Source organism: Penicillium canariense (genome assembly GCF_028826845.1).
Source record: "Penicillium canariense strain IBT 26290 chromosome Unknown utg000003l_segment0_segment0, whole genome shotgun sequence".
NCBI lineage: Eukaryota > Fungi > Ascomycota > Eurotiomycetes > Eurotiales > Aspergillaceae > Penicillium > Penicillium canariense.
In genome coordinates, this window is record NW_026622730.1 from 3,410,545 (window position 1) to 3,434,975 (window position 24,431).

At 54.2% G+C, this 24,431-nt stretch overlaps 8 protein-coding genes across 8 annotated transcripts; 3 read left to right on the forward strand and 5 right to left on the reverse strand.

Annotated features, from left to right (window-relative positions):
- Nucleotides 1-1,997: 1,997 nt before the first annotated feature.
- Nucleotides 1,998-2,555, reverse strand: N7482_006098 (CVNH domain-containing protein; the record flags this gene model as incomplete). Its single annotated transcript, XM_056688223.1, has 2 exons — nucleotides 1,998-2,197; nucleotides 2,423-2,555. The coding sequence occupies 2 exons, from the start codon at nucleotides 2,553-2,555 to the stop codon at nucleotides 1,998-2,000; spliced, it is 333 nt and encodes a 110-aa protein (XP_056543778.1).
- A 5,465-nt stretch (nucleotides 2,556-8,020) lies between these two features.
- Nucleotides 8,021-9,912, forward strand: N7482_006099 (putative C6 transcription factor RosA-like; the record flags this gene model as incomplete). The annotated part of the gene is made up of 5 exons (XM_056688224.1): nucleotides 8,021-8,130; nucleotides 8,193-8,291; nucleotides 8,354-8,494; nucleotides 8,554-8,793; nucleotides 8,844-9,912. The coding sequence occupies 5 exons, from the start codon at nucleotides 8,021-8,023 to the stop codon at nucleotides 9,910-9,912; spliced, it is 1,659 nt and encodes a 552-aa protein (XP_056543779.1).
- A 2,507-nt stretch (nucleotides 9,913-12,419) lies between these two features.
- Nucleotides 12,420-13,526, forward strand: N7482_006100 (putative 26S proteasome-associated ubiquitin C-terminal hydrolase; the record flags this gene model as incomplete). Its single annotated transcript, XM_056688225.1, has 2 exons — nucleotides 12,420-12,461; nucleotides 12,519-13,526. The coding sequence occupies 2 exons, from the start codon at nucleotides 12,420-12,422 to the stop codon at nucleotides 13,524-13,526; spliced, it is 1,050 nt and encodes a 349-aa protein (XP_056543780.1).
- A 343-nt stretch (nucleotides 13,527-13,869) lies between these two features.
- Nucleotides 13,870-16,026, reverse strand: N7482_006101 (uncharacterized protein; the record flags this gene model as incomplete). The annotated part of the gene is made up of 3 exons (XM_056688226.1): nucleotides 13,870-14,496; nucleotides 14,550-14,693; nucleotides 14,749-16,026. 3 exons carry the CDS (start codon nucleotides 16,024-16,026, stop codon nucleotides 13,870-13,872), a joined length of 2,049 nt encoding a protein of 682 aa, XP_056543781.1.
- Nucleotides 16,027-17,674: 1,648 nt separating this feature from the next.
- Nucleotides 17,675-19,402, reverse strand: N7482_006102 (Zn(II)2Cys6 transcription factor domain-containing protein; the record flags this gene model as incomplete). The annotated part of the gene is made up of 2 exons (XM_056688227.1): nucleotides 17,675-19,244; nucleotides 19,335-19,402. The coding sequence occupies 2 exons, from the start codon at nucleotides 19,400-19,402 to the stop codon at nucleotides 17,675-17,677; spliced, it is 1,638 nt and encodes a 545-aa protein (XP_056543782.1).
- Nucleotides 19,403-20,733: 1,331 nt separating this feature from the next.
- Nucleotides 20,734-21,366, forward strand: N7482_006103 (uncharacterized protein; the record flags this gene model as incomplete). Its single annotated transcript, XM_056688228.1, has 3 exons — nucleotides 20,734-20,800; nucleotides 20,865-21,211; nucleotides 21,319-21,366. The coding sequence occupies 3 exons, from the start codon at nucleotides 20,734-20,736 to the stop codon at nucleotides 21,364-21,366; spliced, it is 462 nt and encodes a 153-aa protein (XP_056543783.1).
- A 163-nt stretch (nucleotides 21,367-21,529) lies between these two features.
- Nucleotides 21,530-22,060, reverse strand: N7482_006104 (uncharacterized protein; the record flags this gene model as incomplete). The annotated part of the gene is made up of 3 exons (XM_056688229.1): nucleotides 21,530-21,628; nucleotides 21,686-21,835; nucleotides 21,899-22,060. The coding sequence occupies 3 exons, from the start codon at nucleotides 22,058-22,060 to the stop codon at nucleotides 21,530-21,532; spliced, it is 411 nt and encodes a 136-aa protein (XP_056543784.1).
- Nucleotides 22,061-22,497: 437 nt separating this feature from the next.
- Nucleotides 22,498-23,541, reverse strand: N7482_006105 (uncharacterized protein; the record flags this gene model as incomplete). The annotated part of the gene is made up of 1 exon (XM_056688230.1): nucleotides 22,498-23,541. The coding sequence occupies one exon, from the start codon at nucleotides 23,539-23,541 to the stop codon at nucleotides 22,498-22,500; it is 1,044 nt and encodes a 347-aa protein (XP_056543785.1).
- Between the last annotated feature and the right edge of the window lie 890 nt (nucleotides 23,542-24,431).

Here is a 24,431-nt window from a genome sequence, read left to right on the forward strand (position 1 = left end):
ACCTGGAATCGAAGATTCCCTACTGATAAGCTTATTAAACTCATGGCACGATCTATGTCCGTAGACAGGCGAAGCGGACTCTGTCTAACGTACCCGTGAGAGATACAAAGAGAGAAGGGAGAATGAGGGCAAGAGTAACGAGATGTTAGATGGGCGAACGAAGGGCCGCGAGCATACGATGGCTTCCTGCAGGCTCACGTCAATATCTGAAGAATTAATTAGTAGCCGTAAATAAGTTTGATGTATCTTATAGACAGTGGTAGGTCATAAGAAAAGGCCCTCTTATCCCAAGTAAAGCGAGGATACTATCACACCCAGCAAAACAAAAAAAGAGCATCTTTCCTTCTGCTTACTATATTGTGAGTGAGTCCCTTTCGACCCTGACAACACACGCCATCACAATGTGCTCCTACGGGAGCAATGGGAGAATTGGTGATCCAAGGCCATGGCAAACTTGACCAGCACCAGGCAGTTCTCCGTCGTACAACTGGCATCGAACAGCCGAACACACTGGACGAGCCTGCATAGAGTATGTTCATGGCCTGACAATGGACGTTGGGGGAAACCCACTGCTAAGGATGGCGTGCGTTCTCCATCCAATGGACCATATCCTCTTGTGATAGGCTTATAGCACTTCGTCGAGGATGGTCAAGGGTGATGATCGGAAGCTCGCGCGAGCCTATTCCGCTTTACACAACCTACCTGTGTCCCCATTCATCGCGCGTCTTGAAGCAGATCCACGATGCAGCCAGACCAGACAGTTCTGGACTCCAGAACTGAAGAATGGGCATGCGTATCCATCTTTGTCCCGAAGTGCCTTCGGCCACTTACACTTCTCTCCTAGCGACTGGCGGGAGAGTTGGGCCGTGACTATTCTCCTGCCTTTCCAGGAATAAACACCCTCCCTCTTTGCCGTCCGTTCTCAATTCCTTGCGAGCTCGGCATTCTACGCGAGGATATTTTTGGATATCGGCAAATCCGACCATCTCCACCAAACAGCCATCACCAATCCTTATCTCTCCTACTCAATGCAGGTACTGGACTTCCCCTCTCGGTGGAGCTATCACCTTCCACTCCATATTCCGGACGGGATCGTCGCAGGCCTCGCTTATTTGACGCCCTGCGAGTCTGAGCTTAACTCCATGCGGCCCACGATTGGCTGCTCAGATGGGGCCGGACGTACCAAGACGCGAGCCTTTCCTTTTACCGCTGCTTTTCACGAAGAGGGTCCCTGTTTTTGTGCCGTTGGCACTACCCAATTAGTCTTACCCACCACGCAACCCCCCCCCCTCCCTCCTTGTCTGGACGGAGTATTCTCTAAACCCTTGGACTCGCGTTAGGCCGAGGTTAGCCTGCGTCGGTGGGCGGCGCAGTGAGCGCGTATTGGCCGGGTGTTTGACCCTGGCCTCTCTCGCGGGCCCTAACGTGATGGCGTTAACGTGATGGATCTCGTTCTCGCAGAATGCAGCTCGTTTCCTCCGCTGCCACCCCTGTCCCTCCTCGCCGTGTGACGTGCAGATTGGGGCCACTCAGGGCAACCGCCGGTTATCCTAGTTGTACGGAGTACATGGTTACAATCTGTCGGGTCGTCACTATCCTGCAAAGGGCGGCATCCCCCGAGCCTGGCTAGTTCCCTCTTCCGGCAACTGCGGTCCCTCAGGGGGCCGCGAGGTTTCAATTTTTCAGCCTCAGCTGCAGCCCCTGCTCTGCTGGTCTGGTTCGCCTCTCTATCCCAATTCACATCACATCGGGTTCTTTTCTTTCTCCCCTTTCTTTTCTGTTCATTTGTTCTACCATTTGGGATATCGCAGGGGCTTGGTAACTGAGATAGCTCGTTAACTTTATACTGTTATCCTGTCGTGTTGTATAGTATACTCGACACAGCCCAGGGCAATGACCGCAATGATGGATGTGGGGTTGTTTTTACTTCTATCATATATATCCGCGGACCACGACCCGCCCCAACCCTCCATCCAGCAGGCACTGCCCATCAAAATCTAAAAACAGTCCATGAACCGCAGATGGCCATCCTCGTTCTTGATGCAATCCGCCAGATTCACACAATCCTCGTGGTAATCGTTGCCATCGGCCAGTTCGGCATGTAGGATGGGCTTCTTGGGCTTGGTGTCGCCCTCCCACTCGAGGTGGACGTTCGCCGCACCGTCGGAGAAGTTCTCGGCGCTCCATGTGAATTTACCTGGGGAGAGGAAGGGCGGTCATCGAAGTTAGTCCCTGCTGGTCTGATCTGGTTGCCTGTGTCTGGTCCTTCATGTACTGTCGTTGGTGGCTGGTCTGGGCTGTAGCAACGTCCCGGCTGTGCGATGCAGGGCCCTGCTGCAAGCCACCGCAAGGCAGACAGCAAAAAAAAATAACAAAGCCGGAGCACCAGGCAGAACAAGAAACGGATTGTGGCTCGGCTTACCTTTCTTGGCTCCGATGAAATCGTTCAGATCCAGTTCCGAGTAGTGGGCTTCCCCTGACGGGCGACGGCAGTATGCACTGAGGACATGTCCCTGCTTGAGTTCGATATCCATGCATGACTTGTGGAAACCCATGATGGCTGGTCTTGTCTTGTTCTTGTCTTGTTCTTGTCTTGTTCTTGTCTTGTTCTTGTCTTGTTCTTCTTGCCGGTTCCTCCTGCCAGGCGCGAGATCGAACAGGGGCAACCAGACGAACCTCAGCCCCGAATAAGCCAGAATACAAAATGTGTTTCTCGCCGAGACGAACCAGTTGGCACACTTGACGAGCTCGGTCTAGGCGCAATAGCTTTCGGTGCTGGGGAAAAGGAAGGAAAGCGAGCAGAATCCAGAATCCCAGCTGACACGCAGATATATATTCTGCAAAGATTGGACTCGGTGAGTTGCCCCTCATGCCATCGTTACATCGTTATGCTGTTGCCGGGCACCCCGTTGGGCGCAGCCAAACGGCGTCGGAGAGGCGGTGGCTCTGCATCATCGTGGCCTCACCATGATGATCGGACCGAGGGACAACGCGCCCTTCCTAGGTAGTCTATAGTCTTTCGTAGTTCTCATCGCGGCGGCGCTGCCATCTGCGACAAGGTCATTATGACTTCATGCAGGGTGAGATTGAATGGTGCTGACACTTGACACACACCGGTTGAAGGGTCTGGTTCTTTCAGCCTCACAGCTTCTGCATCGCGGGTCAGGTGCAGGCCGCCATCGGGGGCAACGGCAGAGGTGGCTTAAACGGAAAAAGAAGGTTGACGCTAACAACTTGATGTACCTCGGGGCGAGGGTCTTCAGCCAGAGCCATACTTGGATGGGAAATCTATTTCAAGCGTGTTTTGGTCTCGAGAAAAGACGTTCCATCCCACCCTTCATCTCGCGTGTCATCACTATTCAGTCTATAGTCTTATCCCGTCAGCTAGGAGCTGAGTCGTAAGCCCCCTTTGCGCTGCATCCCTCGGATCAAGTAGAACTACCCTAGTGCCATCTAACTCCAGTTAGAGTCGCTATACTCATCCAACCGATCGACGGCATGACTCCACGCCCGATGCGTCCTTTGCCTCCTTCGCCTGGATTCCGATAGACCGGACCCGCCAATGGTGCGATGATCGCAGATCGACGGGAGCAAAAAAAGAAGCGTGGGCTAACCTTTCCCAGCCCCGTCTACGATAGCACTGTCTTGGCGCGTTTAAGTTGCCTAGCGCCGCCGGCCTTCCATGGGCCGTGCTTTTGCTCCATGCGGACCAAAATACCTGCCCGTGCTTGGGGGATGTCATCTGAAGGGATGCCCGGGGTATATCGAACTATGGTTCTTTGGGCTCTTTCGGTTGCTGCAGACCCTGCTCGTGGGGGTGGATCCAGGGTATCGCGTGCGCTGGGCCACGCAGGATGGCAACCTGGACGAATTCGCTACAGGAACTGATCTCCGCGAGGGCGAGTCTGTCGTACATGCAGCGGTTTCTGCTGTATGTAAGAGTGGAAACCGTTGCCATTCGCGGAGATCGGTGTGCGGGATAGGCTGCCCCCGGTGGGGACCGGCACGAATTGTTCGCTAAGGCAGATGAAGGACCCGGGAAAGTTCGAAATATGATCGGTAATGAGTTAGCTTATTGGTTAGTTACAGTAGTGAGTACTTTGTAGGTACTACTGTCAAGCGTCAAGCTAAAGGGGGGGCCCAGAGTACAGAGCTCCGATTGCAGGCCGAAACGTTTCCATCTCGCACCTGGAACTCCGACCAAGTCAAGCAGTCATCTTGGTAGGGCGCCGACGGGGAGGATTGGCCCCCAAACGCTGCCGCAGGCTGACTGCGCTAGCCCTGTTCTGGCTTCATGTAGCGAGTAGCGAGCCACTAAACGCTTTCCAGGTGATGCCCAGCATTCCCAGCACGGGGGATCGTGTGGAGGCGGGTTATTGGGGGACCCACTTCTGACGAGAGGACTGGGGAGTCAAGTTTCGGGTCGGATGGATTACTCGATTTCTTGGCCGGGCGGAGACCCGAGCATGTCCGCACAGCCCATGGTTCTCGACGGGATTCTCCGCCCTAGCGCCATTTCAGGCAAGCAGCGTATTCGACAGTCGCCCGGTTGGGTTAGAGGGTCATTTAGTGACCGGAGGTTTAGCTTAGTAGTCTGTAAGCAGGACATTCAGGGATCCTAATGCCGCCTGGGACATGAAACAGGTAGGATGATGCGAGAGGATCGGCATGGCGACAGTTGGATCGTGGAGCCACGTGTGGTGACAGGGCCGACACAGTGAGCGACTGCCTCCAGAGCCAGCACCAAAGAGAGTTCGACGAGTGTTACAGAGATCAGAGGAGGCCTGGCTATGACTGCAGTCCTGGTGTGCTGGCATGTACTCCGTACATGCGGTATGTGCGGTCGAGAAGGTATCTCTTGTATACCGCCGGGTACATCGGGCCCGAAGTATAGCCCAGCACCTGTGGAACACACCGACTTCTGACCCCCGTCGCATCTCCACAAAACGTGGAGGCCGGGGTTCCAACTAGCGGTCACTGCAGTGCTGCTGCGTGACCCTTTTGCAGGAACAGAACAACTGGACGAACTGAGTTCGCGACAAAAGACTCGACCGGGGTCAGTCTTCAGGGCGTCGGTGGCTTGCAACGAGGCCATCGAGTCCCGATTGCCTCTCGCACTAGACATCTGCTATCTGCCTAGCTGGGACCCTAGTGACTTTCGAGAATAGTCAAATTATAGGGTAGAATCATCATGACGATCGCTAGCGCAGCGGACCGGGGTTTATCGTCTGCTTCTCCCAAGCGGGCAACGCGCGGTTTGGTCTGGAACGTGACTGACCTATCAGGCGTCATTCCGGACCTCGTCTCTCCTCTCCTGTCTGCTCCGATTCCCCTGGACCCTGCAGTCAAGACAGCGCCAGACCTCCTGAACGGTACGATCAACTCCTTGTATCACCCGAATTCCTGCCCATTTTCCTTTTTGAGCCACGTCTCGCCCCCCTGTCCACCACATCCCCTTCTTCATCTTCCACATGGAGAGCAGTGAGAGATGGCTCCCTGCATTTCCAGCCCAATGGTCCGCTCCCTGGGATATGGGTTTCCGGAGTCCCGGGCCTGCAATGCGACGATCGCATTGGACCCTGGCACCCAGAAGGCTTGGACGGCGATCCCGAGAGACGGGAGCGACAGAGGGACATGATGGCTGATGGCGGACAGCCATGATTGACCGTCTTCCTAGCCATGACTGCAGGCATCGCAGGGCTTTGGAAGGTTGTCCCACCTCGCGCCCAATCCCCAGGCCGCCGGTGGGTTCTCGTGCCCCCCCCTCTACTGCTCAGCGCCAGCATTTCTGCGACGCCCAGAACCCTGCAGCTTCGGTTGCTATTACCGAGTTGAGGCCGCGTCGCACGTTCCGTTTGCACGGGTAGAAACGGCGCCTGTCAAGGCTAACCAAGTTCGCGAGAGACCATGCTCATCAGCGCCTCCACTCTGGACTTTTCACCCCTCCTGGGCCCACTCCCCTCTAGGCCCCTTCAGGACTGGTTCCAATCCCTCAAAGTCCTCACCCAGGCTCACGGGGCGAGCCTGGGCGTGAAAGATTGACATCCCCCTTTACTCAACGCGGTATACGGTGGGGCTTGGCTCTTGACGTTGCGATCCACAATCCAGGGTCCCTCAGATCGCGGAGCCTTGCCAGGCAATCAAAGTCATTTGAAGTCGATCGATGGCACATTCGCTACTCCGTAGTCGTGGCAGGTCCAATCACCATCGGATCTGCGCTGCTTTTTTGCTTTCTCCTCGAGCTGCAGCTTCATTTCTGCCTCCACGCTGCGCTCCCTCCTCCGTTGGGGCCCCTGCCATCGTCCTGGGCTAGATGCGAGGAACGCTCACTGCTCCCCACCCCCTCCCACACCTTATCCCCAATGGATTGCAGGAATGAGACTTGGAACAGACAAAATAGTCGAAAAGAAAAAGAAAAAAAAAACCGCGGAATCCCCCAGCCACCCCCGTCTTTTCTTTGTTCAGCAGATTCCTCTACCACCCCTTTCTTCTTTCCCTGGGTCTGGCCATACCCCGATCATCCTGGTCCCAGATGAGCCACTCGTCCCAGCCGTGTGGACGACCCGATTCGCCTGCGCGAAGGGAACGGACGGGAGGTGGTAACTCAACCGACCTCTTCCCGCTGGCGAACTATCCAGATGCGACCGACGCCGTCGGCTTGGCTGACCCAGATAATCAATCACCCGGCGTTGTGCTCCACTTCTGCTCCCGCCAAGAAGGGAAGTTGTTGAAATTTGCAATCGCTTGATCGGAGATCCTTGGCTTCCCCCGGGGCGCTCGCCGCTCGACGTACCAGAGGACTGCCCCCTAGACCATCGGAAGCTCTGTCTGCGCGAGAATGGGCCTCCAACCAGGACCCTTCCATCCCGCTCCATCCACTAGGAGCCGATGACACTTCCTTTCCCGCAGGCCAGATGGAGAGCTCACATGCCGCCTGATGGAACCAGCAGGCCAACCCACCCTCCACTCACCACATACCCGACGGGCGCAACTCAAACGGACCTCCCCTGGTTGGGTCTAAACCTTTGGAGGCAGCTGTATAAGCCTCCCCCCTCAAATTAGACTACGTTGGGACTCCGCCTGCTGCCCAGTCTGGCCCGAGCCCCCGTTCAACTGGCGCCATGTGGTCCTCGCCCGCCTAGTCGGTTTGGTTCGACATGGATTGTCCTGGTCCATGCGCTTGTATCCCATCTCTCCCGTCTGCAGTCTCCAGTCTCCCGTCACTCCCCCAGTCATCGGTCTAGGTTGGCCCTCCAGCTGAAGGTGCCATCCTGGGCCCTGCAGAGGCTCAAAACCTCGATCAGCACTGGGGAAATGGGAACAGCAGGCGGCCCTGCTAATTATAATTATTGTCTTATTATTTTTTTGATTTTTTCTTTTTTCTTTTCTTTTTCTTTGCTTCCTTTTGATTTTCTGCTAAGATTAATCTTTTTTGCACCTGACTGTCGGGACCGGGGCGAATTTGCATCAACGGCGGGCGATCCAAGCTCTCTCTCATCAGCAGCACTTCTTTTCTTCCTGCCTTCCACCCTAGGCCTTCCTCCTCCCGCTCTTCATTTTTCGCCCCCCTACCGAACTGAATATCCTGGGGATTTGATTACTTTACTGTTCCGGACCCCTTCTTGGCTCACCAGCGGATTTTTCCCCGGCCGACTCGTATTTCCCACGTGCGGGACTACATCATCTCCAGTACTTCCCTCGACACTCACTCATTCCCCAACCCGCCAGAGTTATTTTTGGAGCCCCCATCGTCGATCGTCTCCTATAAACTTCTGGGGCTTCATCTCCCTGGTCCTGACTCCCTTACTTAAAACCCTACTTGTTCATAACTCCACAGCTGCCCGGTTTCTGGGTGATTTCGTCCTTCTGATTACCAACTCCCCCACCTTGCATCTTACGTTGGTCACCGGGCATCTTCCTGGCCCATCTACGTGAACATCTTCCACGGTTCCCCCCTTTGATCTTGCCACTTCCTCAAAGCTTCCGCCTATCTTCTAGCCACATCACAATAACAGTCAAAATGGCCGGTCCCGGTGGTGGCCCTCCGCGCAAGAGCCATACCAAGTCGCGAAACGGATGTAAGACGTGCAAGCGGAGGCACATCCGCTGCGACGAAACCTTCCCGCAATGGTATGTCCTTGATCTCCCTCCAGACTTGTTTCAAACCGTAGGTCTAATAGAGAATGATCTAGCCGCAATTGCACCAAGCACAACTGCCGCTGTGACTACCAAGACGTGGCCGCGGCGCAAGGCAGTCCGCCCGCCTCGCGGCGCGGCCCAGATCTGCTCATGTCTCCAGATATCGAGATGGAGATTGAGAACTGGCACAGAACCGGTCTCACACCATATCCAGAGCTTGTGGGTTGCCCCCCTCTGGTTGGTCTGGTCTATCTCGTGCCGACTTGCGGTTGATTCACCATATCATCGGGCTTTCCATCGACCTACATCGACGGGGCCTGAGCAGTTGTACCGTCTGGGCGCAGATGCTGCCTAGGTAAGCTGTTTGGGAGTCTCTCACACGGGTTATGATGAGACTAACAGTATTCCGATTAGCTTCCTGGGTATTGCGCTGTCGAATGATTTCGTGATGAGCGCCATTCTTTCCTTCTCGGCATACCATCTGGCCTTCCTCACGCGTGATCAAGAAACCAAGCAGCTCGCTTTGCACCACAAAGCGGCTGCTTTCAAAGGTCTTCGGACTGCCCTCGGATATGCGATTGCCTCTCCCTCCAAGGATAATGTCGAGGCCATTCTTTCCGCTCATATCTTGCTATCCTGGCAAGCAACCGAATAGTGAGTCTATCAACTGCACCCGGAAAGGAAAGAGAACTAACCTCGAGTAGTCAAAGCTGGCTGTCCCTGCAGCAAGGCCTCTCCTCTGTTCTCGAGACCATGTATCCAATGTGGAAACACGAGTCTGAGATTGTCCAGTTCATTGACAACCAGCACGCGTTGAGCGCTGCCGATATCCCAGTGTCGTTCGATGAAGATTTGAGACAGTTGGATCAGACCATTCACGCGCTGCAGATCTCCCAGAAGCGCGTTTCACATCATGCAGAGCACTCCCAGCGCTTGGGCGAGTTGATCGACTTTGTGCAGAAATTCCGCAAGGAGTTCCCCACGCAAACCTCCGAGCAGGCTTTCGAGCGTATCCAGATTCTACGACAATGGCTCTTCTGGTTACCACCGTCTCTCCTTCGGAACGGTGAAACCGAACTGAGCGCCCTCTCGATCTTGTCTCAATTCTTCGCTGTTGGAATCGCTATCGACCGCTTCTACCCCGAAATGGGCGGCTCGTATCTGGGAGCCCTGTCGATCGGACCTATTGAAGAGACGTACCGCATCCTCGGGGCACACAGCGCCACAGATCCGTTCAACGCCGAGCTCCGTCTCGCGATGACCCTCATGGATTTGCCACGGCATTCCGTTGCACGATATCGCAGCCGTCTGGCCTGGTCTCCGCGTCCCTCGGTCGAGCACTACTCCCCCGGACCCCCGAGCCCATATCATGGGCTGCACGAGTACTCCATCCCCTCATCTTCCTCTCCCGCTTCTGCCTCTCCTTCCTACGCCGCCTACACCCCCCCGCTCCAGTCTCCTCCGGCCGTAACAGTCGCCGGATCTCCCTTCCACCTCGCAGACGGCTACGTCACCGCTGCGCCCTCGCACACCCTGTATCCGCCATCCCCCCAACTCCTCGATACCCACGATGCACAGCTGGGACTGTCCGAACTAAGCCACGGCGGCTCCATCCCGCACTCTGCGGCTTTCACCCCTCCCTACGGTGGCGATGTTCTCTGCGCGGATATGCCCCGACCCGATGGCGCATTGGGCCTGAACATGGAGGTGTACCCGCAAACACACGCCTTCGAGCTGCCCGGGATGGTGGCCCCCGAGCCATGCTGGACATGACATGTATGAAAACCCCAGCCAACAATATTCTACCTATTCCGCCACTATGGACCGTGAACCCACGGAGCCTCGGATTGATATCCGGGGCTCAAGAAATGCTTTTCTCACGTCACTTCTCGTCACTACTCTTCTTCTTTCTCCTCGACTCTGTCTTTATACTGATGTGTCTATTTTCCTTTCCCCCCCGGGACTTACTGGGGGATTTTATGATATCGAGCATGAGCGTTGGTGGCCTCTCTCAGATTCTGTTGCGTTCGTGGCCGGAAGGTAATGACTCTACTAAGTGATATATACCCGGACAATATTGTTAAAATCTTTCGTTCGCATGTTTGGGGGCGCCTGTATGCTATTATTCTCTTATCTGGGATTCGTTTCGTATGGAATGGCGATTCCCAAGGAATAGACGTCTAGGTGGTGTTTGGATCTTGAAACTGGGTGCCTCGAATCAAACTCTTCTTCATGGTGCACCTTTCCCGTTCAGTACGAAGGGTATCGTAGGGGTAATGGTGGTGGCAGGAAGATACCTTCAATGCTTAGGTAGGATTGCATCACATCCTACCGTGGCCTTCAGCTCGATCTTCAGCTCCTCGCCCTTGCATGCTAAACATAGAAACCCCCCCTCCCCCCCTATCTTCGTCTCCTTCTCCCCCTCCATCTCGGTCTCCCTTCATCACCCGCGATCTCCACCTCACGCCAAGTTTCTCACTCTCCCGCTACACATGCATACGAAGAACCCCTCCCCCATAACCAAGACAGACAACGATCGCCAGGAACAATGGCCGGACTGGGAAACTAAGAATAGCCCTGCGAGCGGGGGACGCAGGGAAATTAGACTACGAAGCGAGTCTATCGGACCTTGTCATTGGATGCGCGCATGCAAGATACCTGCAGCAGCACTAGTGTCTGTTCAGCCCTCCCCGTTCAGTAAAGTTTTGTCGGGCCAAGGGAGAGGGGGGGGTTGACGACGGAGTACACAGTGCGATGTGACGATGTGATAGGGTTGGCCGAACTGGAAGGAGGATGCCCTCGTATTCGGCCGACTCCAGTCCCGCCCCACGATCGAACGGGCGTGTCATGGCGTGCATGGAGCTCCTCGCGTGGCACGCAGGGATAGCCGCACCTGAGGAATGGGCGTCCAGCGTCCACTAGCGATGAGTCTAGGGTTGGGGGCGAAGCAGGAATGGGAAATCGTGGTTTGTCGTTTCAGGTGGTGACACAGTGAGACTGGATCGTGGCCGGCTGCTGTTTTGGGTAATGCTCGTATCACCCTGCATACTCCGTCCATACCCCCTCGCCCTTGCCGCGGATGCTCCGTGCTAGTAGTGTAGCGTGGCGGAAGGCACAAGGATTTCGGACGTAGGGTTGATTTTGGTTCGGGGATCGGCACTGGCGATAACCTCCCGCGGGAACCCCCTAGGGCTAATGATCGGCCCGCAACCTCGTGTTTCTATATTTATCGCGCCCCCTCTAGGTCGCCGTTGTTTATTACCCTTTTGAGTTTGGGGAGGTTTTTTGGCCAATGGATTCTTTCGATATGTAAGGTGGATTTAGCTTCTGATCATGCGTGGGGTATTTGGATGCGATGAGGGTGTGCAACTGCTTGGCCGATCTACTTACGTCTAGGATGACACATGGGCCGGATTGAGTAACAATGTGCATTCTGCATCGACGAACTATGTCGATCCTCAAGCGAGAGTATGTACTTCGCAGGAGCCCGGTGGCGTGAAAATGCCAAAGTAGACCGTTGGTTTATTTTTGGGTGCCGACTATTTTTTTTTTTTTTTATAGGACGACGGTGTATGCCTACTGTAGGTGGTGACAAGTTCAATTTGCTAGCCTTCTGTTTGCAAGACAGAGATCTTTGAAGTCATCACGGAAGGCCATAGAGAGAAGAGTCACAGGAGTATTCTTGGACCACCACTATTTATGGTTCTTTCTTTTGCCTGGATGTTTCATACTGGCTATCAAAAGTAGGCAAGATGCAACAGAGCGAACGATGAAGAAGCTTGCACACTAAGTTCAATTCTACAGAATATGAGCATCAGCGGCCATAATCTAAGCAATGTGCTCTGGATTATCCAAGTCGCGAGTGAGCCTGGTCCTACCACTCCGCTCATTTGGGACACTCTTCAGCTCTTCAATAGGACCGCCAACAGCTTATACGAATTCGAAATTGAGTGTATTTGATCCTTACACTCTAATATCTTCCCAAATGAGCCTGCTTGGGGTTTCGGTATTTTGCATGAAAGGATTAGTTTGTATGCTCACTAGCACCATCTTCTCGGTATGTGAAGCTATGGACTCTTTTATACTCCGCATACTACTCTGTTCTAGGGCTACAGCACACGTGATTGGTAACGCAACACGTGACCTATGACATAAGTCCCGTAGGGCGATATCAAAACACCGCTGTCGAACATTCCAACCCTACAAGCCGGTAGCATTGTTCCCAGTCGACCAAAAAGCTAGCCTCACGGAGCTTCCCAGCCGACTTCAATCAGCACATAATGGCCGACACCGGTGGTTGGAGCACTATTGAGTCCGACGAGGTATCTCTCCGGAGCAAGCCTCCACCCTGTCGAGCTCCAACAGCTAACAGCATCCAGGGCCTATTCACCTCCCTCATTGAGACGCTAGGCGTTCAGAATGTCCAATTCGAAGAGCTCATCTCGTTAGATGCAAACACGATACGCTCCCTCGGGTACTCACTCCTCTTCCTCTCCATCCCAACCGCGAATCAAGGCACTCTCCCCGCCGTGCTTGGCATAGCTAACCCTCCGCACCTCCCACAGATCCGTCTACGGCGTCATCTTCCTCTTCAAGTGGACCCGCGAGGCAGCCGGTGCCCGCGCCGAAGCACCCCTCGACGGGAGCTACGACGCAACCGCAGCAGAAAACAACGTCTTCTTTGCCGCGCAAACGATCCAAAACGCCTGCGGCACCCAAGCTATCCTCTCCGTAATCCTCAACCACGACAACCCCCCCAACCACTCCCACCCATTACCCTGGGCACCGAGCTCCGCTCCTTCAAAGACTTCACAACCGGCTTCCCGCCCGAATTGCGCGGCGAAGCCCTGTCCAACTCGGAAGCCATCCGCACCGCACACAACTCCTTCGCCCGCGCAAGCCCGTTCGCCGACGAAACGGCCCGGCCCCAGGACGAAGAGAATGCCGCGGATGTGTACCACTTCATCGCGTACACGCCTGTTAACGGGACGCTGTACGAGCTGGACGGCCTGCAGCCGCACCCGATCAGCCACGGCGCGTGCGACCTGTCTTCGTTCCCGGAGAAAGTGATCGAGGTGCTGCAGCGGCGCATTGCGCGGTACCCGCCGGAGGAGACGCACTTTAATCTGATGGCGGTGGTACAGGACCCGCGCCCGCGGGCGCGGGAGATTGGGGATGCGGAGACGCTGGAGCGTGAGGAACGGAAGCGGGCCGCGTGGGCGTGGGAGAATACGCTGCGGCGGTGGAACTTTGTTGGGTTTATTGGAGAGATGATGAAGGGGGTGGCTGCGATGAAGGAGGGGCAGGATGAGAGCGGAAAGGCGTATGAGGAGTGGGTGGAAGCGGCGAAGAAGGCGACGAGGAAGAGGTTGGAGATGCGGCGATAGCGGAGAGCGGAGCCTGTTTGCTGTGGCCAAGGATACCTTGGCATACGAGATGGGGGCATGTTCTCGGTTATTGACGCTATGCTGCCATGCATGATGGGTTTGTCTTTGATGCGATATGAATCCGCATTTTTGGGAATGCCCCTCCTCTACGAATATCTTGTCTTGTTGAATGAGATACCCCGGGGTGATGATAGAACGCGGAAGCGATGCAAAATCCAAAGATAATGTATGCACACTATAACTATCTACTGGGTACTGACGTCCAACATTCGTAAACTTCATCATCATGATTTTGACCTTTGCGTTCATGATAACCATCAATCAACCAACTCAATATCGTTAATCAATAGTCGACAGCCCGCGCCCGAAGATGCTCGACCATCGGTGCAGGCAGCTGCTCTGCCTTCACCAGGCCCAGCGCCAGCAGGTCAGACCAGAAGAACATAGCACGGTCCTGGGCGTAAGCCAAGTAATCGAAGGTTTCCTCTTCATCAACGTCGGAGTCGACGGTGGGAGTTTTCTGCTCCCTATTGCCGTTCGAATCGTGCTTCACATCCTCAAGAGACCCCTTGCCAGACGCCGCAGCGACCTCGGCTTCTCCCATGCCGGGAATCTTGGCCTGCACGATACCCCATGCTACCCATTGCGCTGAGTTCATGACGCGCCACAATCGGGTTTGATGCATGAGATTCCGCACCTGGGACTCCAGCTCTTCTTCCGCAGATGTTTCTAGCTGTTGGTAGCCAGGGCCATCGGGGCCTTCATCAAGGTTCAAGGGAGTGATCGCGGTTGTCGAACGGCCGCCGCGCATGGACGGGGTAGCCAGAGGCGATGTAGGACCGCCGGGAACGGCGGGACGATGAGTGAGATAGGTTGCCACGAATCGGTGCTGCTCTTCCGGTGTCGGGTAGAGGCGGTTGTTACAAGCCCATGGGAATTCCTCGTCATGGTAGTTGTAGCACCATTCGGTCTATGGAGAGTTAGGCCAGGCCCAGTCAACTGAACAGGAGGCTGAGGACTCACAAAGTGATTGGCAAATTCAAGGCCAGGGGTGTTGGCTGACGAGTACTCAAAGTCAATGACAACAAGTTGCTTATGCTCATTGGCGGGGAGCAGGAGGGGAGACTGCGAAGCAGGCTCCATGCGAAGAAGATTGCCGTATTGGGTCTGAGGTTGTTAGCACACTAGGATAAAGTGAAGTATAGAACAGGACAGGACATACATCGTTGTGAGCAAACACAAGCTGCCGCTTAATCTCGTTCATTCCGCCGCAGCTGGCAATCAGCCAGATCCGATAATTATCCACGGCCTTCCGGAACATTTCCCATGGCACACCGCACACAAAGCCGCGCCGCCGCCATGGTTCTGTAGCAGCCTTGATCTCATTTTGCGGGGATTCAAGTTCCTTATCTAACCAGGTGGTAACTTGTTCACAGCGGTCAACCCACCTATCCCAATTTATGAAGATCATCGGACCGTCCTCGCGCTCCTCTTCAAGAAGCTCAATGCCATCATGGAGCTCTCTCATCCGCTTGGCAATCTGCCTGGCAGTCTCAGGAATCCGTAGCTCACGCGGGGTTAGTGGGCGTGCTTCAAAGAACTCTTCGAAGCGGCCGTTCAGGAAGGTTCCTAAGACGCGTGGTCCAATGTTCTTGCGGCCCAAGCGGCGCAAGATCTGCAGTTCCTTTTCTCGATCGATCAGATGATCAACCTGCGAGCCGTAGATGCGCAGTAACAGCTTTGGCGGGGGTTTTCTTGAAACCACCGGACCAGATCCATTGTCAGTCTTTGGGGGAGCAGGTGGATGCCTGGGGGGCTCGACCACGTAGACAGCATTTGTCAACGCGCCACTGAGGCGAATGACCTTGATATCTCCAGCCTCCTCCATTGACACCTTGCGCCAACCCCGAAGTTGCATTGTATGCGCGAGACGCACAATCTCGGTCTTAAAAGTCAACCAAGCCTCTTGGTCCTTGGAACGCTTCGAGCTGGCACTGCTACCCGCGTTTTCCTCCTCTGCGGTGCCGCCCGTGTAGGCAAGAGTCTTTGAATTGTCAAGGAATGCTTCCACGCTGGGAACAGGGGCGTCAACATCGGTATAGTCCGACTCCGAGGCAGATCCACGACGCAAGCCTTTGGGGCGCCGACGCGTTGCTCTCTTCATGGACTGAAGAGACGCAAGCCCGTCTCCAGGTCGTGCCCCCGAATACTGAAGAAGGATCTTCTCTAACTTGTCGAGAGAGAAGGTGCTCTCCGAACAGTGCGGAGCTTCATCTACTGGACTCTCTTCGGACTCACGGGCCGCTACCTTGGTACCAGAGGCTGCCTCAGCTCGACGAGCCTTGCGATTTTGGCGTCTGGCCTTCTCGTGCTGCAGCCATTCCGACACTTGGTGTAACAGATTAACCTGGGGATCTTCCTCTCCCTTGGTGGACTGGGCGTCGTCGATAGTCGACGCATCAGGCTTGACGCTTGACTGGCTGCTTAAAGCAGAAGGCATTGTCGACGCTGGTTGGATCGGAGGTCGTACGGTTACTTTGGCCACAGGGGCTCGGTACTGCTTCAGGGACGACCCGTCAGGTGGGGAGGCAGGGCCGGTTCCGCCTGTGTTTAAGGCCTTGCGCAACGAAGGAATATTCAAGCCCGTGCCCGAAATAGGCCGAGGGTCTACCCGTGATTAGTAAAAAGGAAGAAAAGGAAGAAAAGGCAAGTATAGGACCGAAAGACGAGGTGCATATGGCGGTGGATAGCGACGTCACAACCTGCCTGATTCGACCAGAGGCCAAGGAGGAGGATAGATACAGATGTGGGGGCCAGGGCAGATAAGGGGTCGCGTGGGCAGAGCAGTGGACGTTTGATTATACACAAGGAGATAGAAGATCGGCGAAGCAGGGGGAAGAAAAGCGGAGCCTACCTGTTGCTTCGGGGTCGCGGCCAGCATGATCCCCAGTGAGGGACGGCATGTGTTGTCAGCGTGGTCAGTGACCGCCCGGGAGACGCCACACAATAGGAGTTGCGGCTAAACGCTAGGAATTGGGCACGAGACCAGGTGTAAGAGCGTCTACTGGCCAAGGCGAGCGCTTAAACGAAGCCGGACAGGTTGCAAGGAGATAGTCAAATCCAATGGGCAAATCGCGGAGGCGGGGAGCGTATTTTTGGTACCCAGACAAAAGCGGCGGGCAAGCGAACGGAAGCGACCCAGCAGTCCCGGGAAGTCCTGATAGCCAAACTCAATCAGGCGGACAGGACGGGAATCACAAGGCAGTATAGACACACGACAAGCACGAAGGAGACAGAATTCACAGAAGTCAGAGCACGCGAGTCCGGCGCGATTGCGGAGGGGGTCTAGGAAAAAAAGTGGCGAAAAATGCGCTTATCGGGAGGCTCAGGTGACCCTCTGTGGGCCTGGCGGATCTGGCAGTCAACCGGGGGTCGTTCTAGGTGCTATCGAGTAGAAGCAGGCCGTGGGCCCAAAGAGTGCAGAGACGGGCGACACGAGATAAGAATGGTCTGATACCATCCAGATCCGTGGCGATCACGGTTGTCACCGGCGCAATCATGGCCAGTTGGTCCAGAGGCGTGCTAGTGCCTGATTGTTGATCACACAATCTCTCAGCGCCTCGGTTGGGACACAGAGGATTGTAACCCATCATTTAGCTCCAGCAGCTCAGTACAGGGCGCAGATGGCTTTGCTTTTGTTTGTGTCGCATGAGGGGAGATCACTTCGTTATCAGGTCGTTTTGGCGCCATGGTGTGCATTTCACGGTTGCGGCGAGTCTATTGGGAGATAGCGAACCGGACCACGACGGGTCCCCTGAACTGGGGAGATGTGGAGCCGCCTCCGAGCCAAACAGGGCCGGGTAAGGTCCGGGATGCCATTGCCCAGGGTTATAGATATTATGGATGGCATTAGACTGGGGTTTCGGTGAGGTCTTCAGCTGCAGGAGGTGAAGAAGAAGATGGACGAAGGAGGAAAATGTGCACGAGGGGGCGGCATTTGCAGCGGAGGGGGGGCCTGCCGAAATTACCGTACGTGTACGGTGTCACAGTAACGCCCGATTGCTCGGGCTGCCCACTGAATATGCCGCGATCTACCGGAGAACAAACAGCTTGCATAAGATAGTAAACCCGTGTAGTGAAGGTATACCTCATGAATCATACAAGGGGCCGTTGATGCCCGGGAACAGTATCCTCCGCTGGGTGAACCGGATCCGCCCCTCTTCATCATCAACGTCGCGAAGACTATAATCCAGCCCGACCTGAATATGTCCGTCCCGATTCTTATCCGAAGACAGACTAAAGTCCCACACACGATTCTGAGAGGGAGGGATACAGCCCGGTCTTGAGAGAAGGTGTTCAACTTCAGAGGCTTTTTCAATCCTCGTTCTAGGGGTTTCTTCCAGCGTAACAATGGCGGCCACAACGTGAGCTGCAGGTCGACACATGAACAATCCTTGAGCTGGTGGTGCTTCCTCCAACATGAGCCGCAGGGCCTGACGACGCAGCTGGGGAATTCGACATTTGAGTGCTGTAATAAACAGTGGAAGAAAAACTCCTGTTTCGAACAGAAAGGGTGGCTGCTTTCCGTTTGAGCTGCGGGTTGATTCAATGGCAGCGGGTGCGTAGCGGAGGATTTGGTTGAACTCGGGTTCGTGTGCGTCATATGCAGTTTGATCAGTGCTGAGACTAGTTTCTATTTCAATCAAAACACTTGTATAAGTCATGAGTAGGAGTGCAGTTGCGCCATCGATACTGCTGACCACTTCGTTAGAGCCAGATATCTCGGAGGATTTCAAAGACATCAAACGTCGGTGCCAGTGGCCAAGTCGTTGTTTAAGATGCTGCTGTTTTGCCTCCAAGAATGGGACTTCGTATTTGCGACTCTCGGCTGCTTGCTTCCAATGAGACTTAGTAGCATTGTTCAAGGTCTTCATTTCGGCCACAATCCCACAGAGGACGTTCCTGGCCTCGTCGATGGACCCGAAACACTCACTCGGGGCGATCAGATTCAGGTTCCAACCATCCCTTGAGGAGCCGTCATTGATGAGTACCCATGTGCCTAGTCGGCGAAAGATTGGTGTAAGAGTGGTGATCCAGGGCTCACGGTCGGCATTGATCATCAGTTGCGCTCCCTGTTTGTACAAACCCAAAGCTGCTTTTCGATTGCCCTGGAGAAGCTCGATAGCGATAAATAGAATACAGCTGATTAATGAGACACTCAAATTGGCAGTACCTTGGTTTATCCGTTGCTGTAAAACGGCCAAGGAGCGCGAATACCAGACCAATGCTTCGCGATGGGAGTGACTTCGCACTGTCGCTGGATTATTGATAAGCCAAAATGGCGGTGTTTCGAGAAGGGGTGGCCGCTCGTATAATGCACTGAGCGAGATTATTGCATCCCACACTGCGGGTTCCTGGCGGCATGTCTGCAGGACGCAGCCTCTCCAGAAATAGAGATCGAGGTCGCCGGAAAGTGAAGGGCCAGCCTGGTGGAAATAGAACTCAAAGGCGCGCCGTTCTCGCCATCCAGTCTGTGGCTCAACCCAGGTAGGAAACGAGGTTGTCAAATGCGTGTGAAGACAAGCAAAAGTACGAGCAGCAACATTCAAGGGCACGGTGGATTTTGATAGAGACGACGCGCCGTAACTGCACTGTCGACCGGTGCTGATGCATCTTACACAACGTGGCTTTTCTTCCCCGCAGCGCACACGGCGAATTCTATGTCAAATTTGTCAGATATTTGTTTTCATCAGCGTGACTGTGAAGCTCTCGTGCGACGGACAAGATCCCCTCAGGGAGAATACTGACTTGCAGGTATCGCATCCCGTTTTGGACTTGCTTCTGCCGATTCGGCCAGACTGTTTAGAGGCAGGCATGACTGATAGCAAGAGCCGATGAGCTTGATTTATTCTGTAGCCCCACTTGATTCATGGGTTCAGGGGGACTCTATTTTCGCACATCCGCTGGTGAATCAGGGAGAGTGTGTGGGGGCCGACGAAGACTTAAAGTCTGCCACTAAACCCGATCGTTGCCTCACCATTGGCGCACTGTGTATGGCGGGGAGACCCACGCATCTATTTTGAGATCTTGACCAAGGATATGGATCAAGCCCCCGGTGAGAGACAACGGAGTCCCAGTGGAAACTTTTGAGCAAAAACCAAAAGCTTTCGGTGCAGGATCAGCTAAATGTCATTGTCAAGCAGTTCAGGTTTATGTTGTTTCCATCTTACAGTCTCGAGATGTCATGTTGAGCGCGCTGCCGCCACTGGAACAAACCAATGCCCGTCCAACATGGAAGAATAAACAGAACACAGCCAACGTGCCAGATATTTTGAAGCCTCGGGGGACAGTCTCAGCCTTCCTGAATTAGAAAATGGCCGGGTGGTATCTTGACTATAGGCAGTACGTGCTTGCCCGGAGCACCATCGGGCCGAGGGACGGAGATGCCGAACAGCTGTTAATACCGTGGTTTTTTGCATGAATGGCATTTTTTTAAAATGAGCGGAGATTTCCTCCATTCACGATAATCGGGCTGTTTTCAAAATGGCCAAACTATTCTCTCTGAATTAAGAGCGACATGAGACCTGCAGGTACCGCAACCTGAGCATTTCCGGAGTTGGACTCAGGCATCTCCGGGTTTCTGGTACTGAAACTCCCTCGGAAACAGAGGCAGTTTTTCTATGGAGCGAATCCCACTTTTCCCGTGAAACAGTAACCAATTAATCAGGTGCCTTCGTACTACGAGTCAATAAGCCATTCATTATCCTGGAGATCGGTAAGCCGCACAAGAGCGAACCCCTATTCGGCCAGCGAGGATTAATGGCTTAGAATCAGCCGGCATTCGCATGCATGTCTATACGAACCAGTTCCTAACGCCTTCTTTCTTTTTCCCAATCGCAACTCACTGGTTAGACACCCATCGGTAAGATCAGACATGCGGATCCCGCCACATCACCAGCCCCGCCAAGGAACCCTCAGCCGTCCGTGTGGAGCAACCAGTGAAACATCGTCAGTCGGGGCCTGTAGAAACAGGGTCCCGTGGCCCACGTTATAATTAGGTGCCCCAGTGCATTGAACCTGCAGCTCCGGTTCTCCCGGGCTATAAAAGCAGGTCTCGTCTCTTCTATTCTTGCATATCTCTTTCCGAGTCATTCTTACGTACCATTCTTCTGCTCTATCTATTCCAGACAAAACAAAATATCACACAATGAAGTTCGCTGCCATTGTTGCCTCGCTACTCGCCACCAGCGCTGCTGCGTTTGACAAGTATCAACGTACATACCACCTTCCATCTAATCCCTCAAGACCAAAAGAAGGGGTGTAGCTGACCGCCACTAGCATGGGGTAAACGCGATTACGCCTGCGTCAATGTGTACCAAGGCATCCCAGACAACTCGACTGTGGCCGCCGGCCAAACCGTCCACCTCCGCTTCAACCGCGCCCCGACGACGCACTGCTCGGACCCACTCATCAAGTACCCCGGCGACAACTACACTGTTTTCCTTTACAACAACCCTGTGCGTAATCTGGACACCATCCACTTCGACCAGCAGATCAAGATCGCCGGCAACATCCCCGAGTCGGCCGGTGCGGTGGATGTGAAGATCCCAAAGAACTTGCCCAAGGTGAAGGATGGCTCTGTCTGGTATCTGAGGCTGGGCACCTCGCTTTCCACGGCGCCGCAGGTAAGCTTTTGTCCTGATTCTAGTTTGCTGGTTTTGCTGGTTTTGCCGATCCCTATGCTTTTTGGTCTTGTAGTGTTTGGGCTTAGACTAACACTGCTTGATGCCAGATGCCTACCCTGTACAATGCCGCCGGGCCGTTTACGATTACCTCCTAGATGGATCGGAGGCTGGAGTTGGGATCCGGACCAAGGGAGCGTGTGTGTGGGAAGGCATTTGTATAGCGTGTCACTTGAGCAATTGATGCATGTCGTGGATTTCTTTTAGCTAGGCGTATAGTTCAATCTTCTTGCACCTTTAATTTTGGTCTGGAGAGTCATTTTACAGCTTCTGGCTGTGTGCGCTTCGTACGCCGGCAATGCACTCGATCTCGACATCGGTGCCCATAGGCAACTCCTTCACGCAGACGCAAGTGCGGGCCTATTCCGAATAGTCAGTCACCCCCGTGAGGATCTCGTTGAAGAAGGGAGAACAAACCGGCATCGGGGCAGAGAAGAAGGTAGTGTACACCTCATTAACAGCGCCGAAGTCGCTCATGCTGGTGAGGAAGATGTTGCACTTGACGACATTGTCTAAACTGGTACCCGCGGATTCCAGAACAGCACGCAGGTTCGACATGATTTGCCTCTGCACCAGTCAGGTCAGTAGTGTTTGATGATGATCATCTCAGCTAGCGGGAGCAGGTCGCACAGTTCGGTCCTGAATCGAGCCTTGCACAAGGGCACCGGTCTCGGGGCTGCTACCAATCTGACCAGAGCAGAAGACATAATCGCCCATTACGATGGCCTGCGAAAGGAAAGGCGGGGGTGCGGGAGCATTGGATGATTTCACGGCGGTTTTGGGAAGAGACATCGTGAGAGTATTGTTCACGCTTAGTTTGGGTCGTAAGTCGGAACTAGAACAGTTTAATTGACGAAGTCGAAGAGAATGGGTTGGCAATGATTCCTCAAGAGATGGAGAATAAGTAATCAGGGGGAAGATTCTCGGTCTGGGAGCAAGATCGGTGAGATAAACCAACTCATTAGTCATGGCGGTTTTCGTCCCCGCACAACTTCTCCAACAGGGCGCGCAGGGCGTGTTCTTTGCGATAAGCCGCTGCCAATTGCCCCGCAGTTCCCCACCGTGATAACCCGTTATCCGGCTATTCTGGCTGGTAACAGCTCGCGGTAGCTAGCTGCAGAACACTATAGTCTATACTAAGAACAGACGAAGGCCAAGTTAGGAAAACACTATGGTTAAGTTGAAGTGCATGGGGGACCTTTTCAGTTCCTCCAACCTATGATACAAATTTACGAGCTGTAAGGGTCCATACCCAACCGGCTCTTCGCAAGCACCAGCTGCGTTAATCCAGCATTCGCGTCGCACTCAATCCCTAGCTCCTTGCCCCGTCTCAGAATCCAGCCATTGATATACTCAATTTCCGTAGCCCGGCCCTTCCGCACATCCTCGCGCATACTACTTGAGTTCCCCGCGGTCTTCTCAATGGTATCCATGACAACAGTCTGGAGCGAGCCAACTGAGAAATGATCTTTCTGATCACTCGGCAGGTCCTTTAGTTCAGGCAAATTCTGAAAAACCAAGGATATCTCCTCGAGAAGGCGCTGTATCAGTGGCTGCAAATCCGGATTCTCCTTAATCACCCCGTTCCGCACATTGAGGATTGCCGTCAGCGGGTTGAGCACGCAGTTCGCCGCTAGCTTGAGCAGCTGATTATGAAGTAGATCTTTCCATTCTAGCTGCTCGCAGCGCAGAATAGGCGACCGCAGCAGCGTATCCAGCAGAAATTGCGGGTTTGATTGTCGCGGCCTCTGATCCGCGGCGTCCACGACCCCAATCGCCGCACGCCCATTTAACCCGGACAAAATCGCCTCAGTCGGTGACCGCAAGTACACCCCATGCCGCATAATTCCAACCATGTAAGTCGGCCGTGCCGCCTGGTCCGTGAAAATTCGCTCATTTAGATCCTCGATCTGGCCCAGCCCATTCTGGAACAGGCATATCGTTGACTGCGGTCCGAGCCGGTGCTGGATGGGCTTGAGGGCTGCTATCGTCGCGGACGCTTTTACCGCAACGATTAAGTTATGAATTGGTTCCGAGGAGGCGGATTCGCTCAGCAACTCAGCGTCGAAACCCCCTTGTTCTTGGAGCGTACCCTCTTCGCTGACCCGGAGGCCGAGGTTCCACCCCTTGGAGGCGAATTCATCGTATAGGCTTTTGCGGTGGATGAGAAGGTGGACTGGTGGGGGTTTGGGGAGGGAACGAAGGGAGTGAGCTATGAAGGAGCCGATGCTGCCGAGTCCGATGATGTGGATGGGGTGAGTGGGGCTTGGCATAGCGGAAGGGATTCAATGTAGACCATTGGGGAAGGAAAGAAGGGAGTCCGCTCGCCTTTTGGCATAGAAAGGGTTCGGCACGGGGCGAGAAGCTCGACGCGTGCGGAGAAATGAGGTTCGGAGTTGGCCCCGCGAAGAACACCACGGCCGCCCCGCCCCGCCCCGCCCCGCCCAAATGACAAGATGGTCTTGCTTTGTTGCTTGACAATACAAAGTCACAACACAGGATGATTTGAAAAATGGACCCAAGTAGCGATCACATCATGACGGCATTGCCTCCATCATTTCCTACAGGTGTCATAGAAACAAGAGCGGACGGTTATGACTCCATCGTAACGCTGAAGTATGTACCAAACCTCTACCGGGAGGAGGCAAGGTCGAATTTCAAAGTCAGCGCCGGCGGAGCTGGGGAATGTTTCCATTGCTAGGCTTGGATGAGGAGGGAGGTTGAGGGACATGTCAGATCAATCAATCAAAATAGGAAACCATAAAAGTGATTTAGAAGCGTGGGGGCCATCGAGATGATTTTCAAAGTACGCGCCCCTACGGACCAACCCAGCTCCATCGTCAAGCTACGTGCGTGTCTCCCGCAAAAGACGCTCCCCGCTGGGGAAAGGGGGTGCTTGTCGAGAGTAGAGTGTTTGGTAAACCAATTTTATATGGAAATGGTTTTTATTCTCTCTGAGAAGTTCCATCCATCCATCTCCGGGATGAACATCAGTAAATGCGCAATTATGTTCATCTGCTCAAGCTAGCTCATTAATCCAAGTAAATGAAAAAGTCATAAAAGCGAAAATAATGCATGCCGCCAATATGCATATCCTCTATGTATGTAGGCATCATCCCTCATCATAAAATATGCTCCCCAGGAAGACGGTCCATGACGAAGT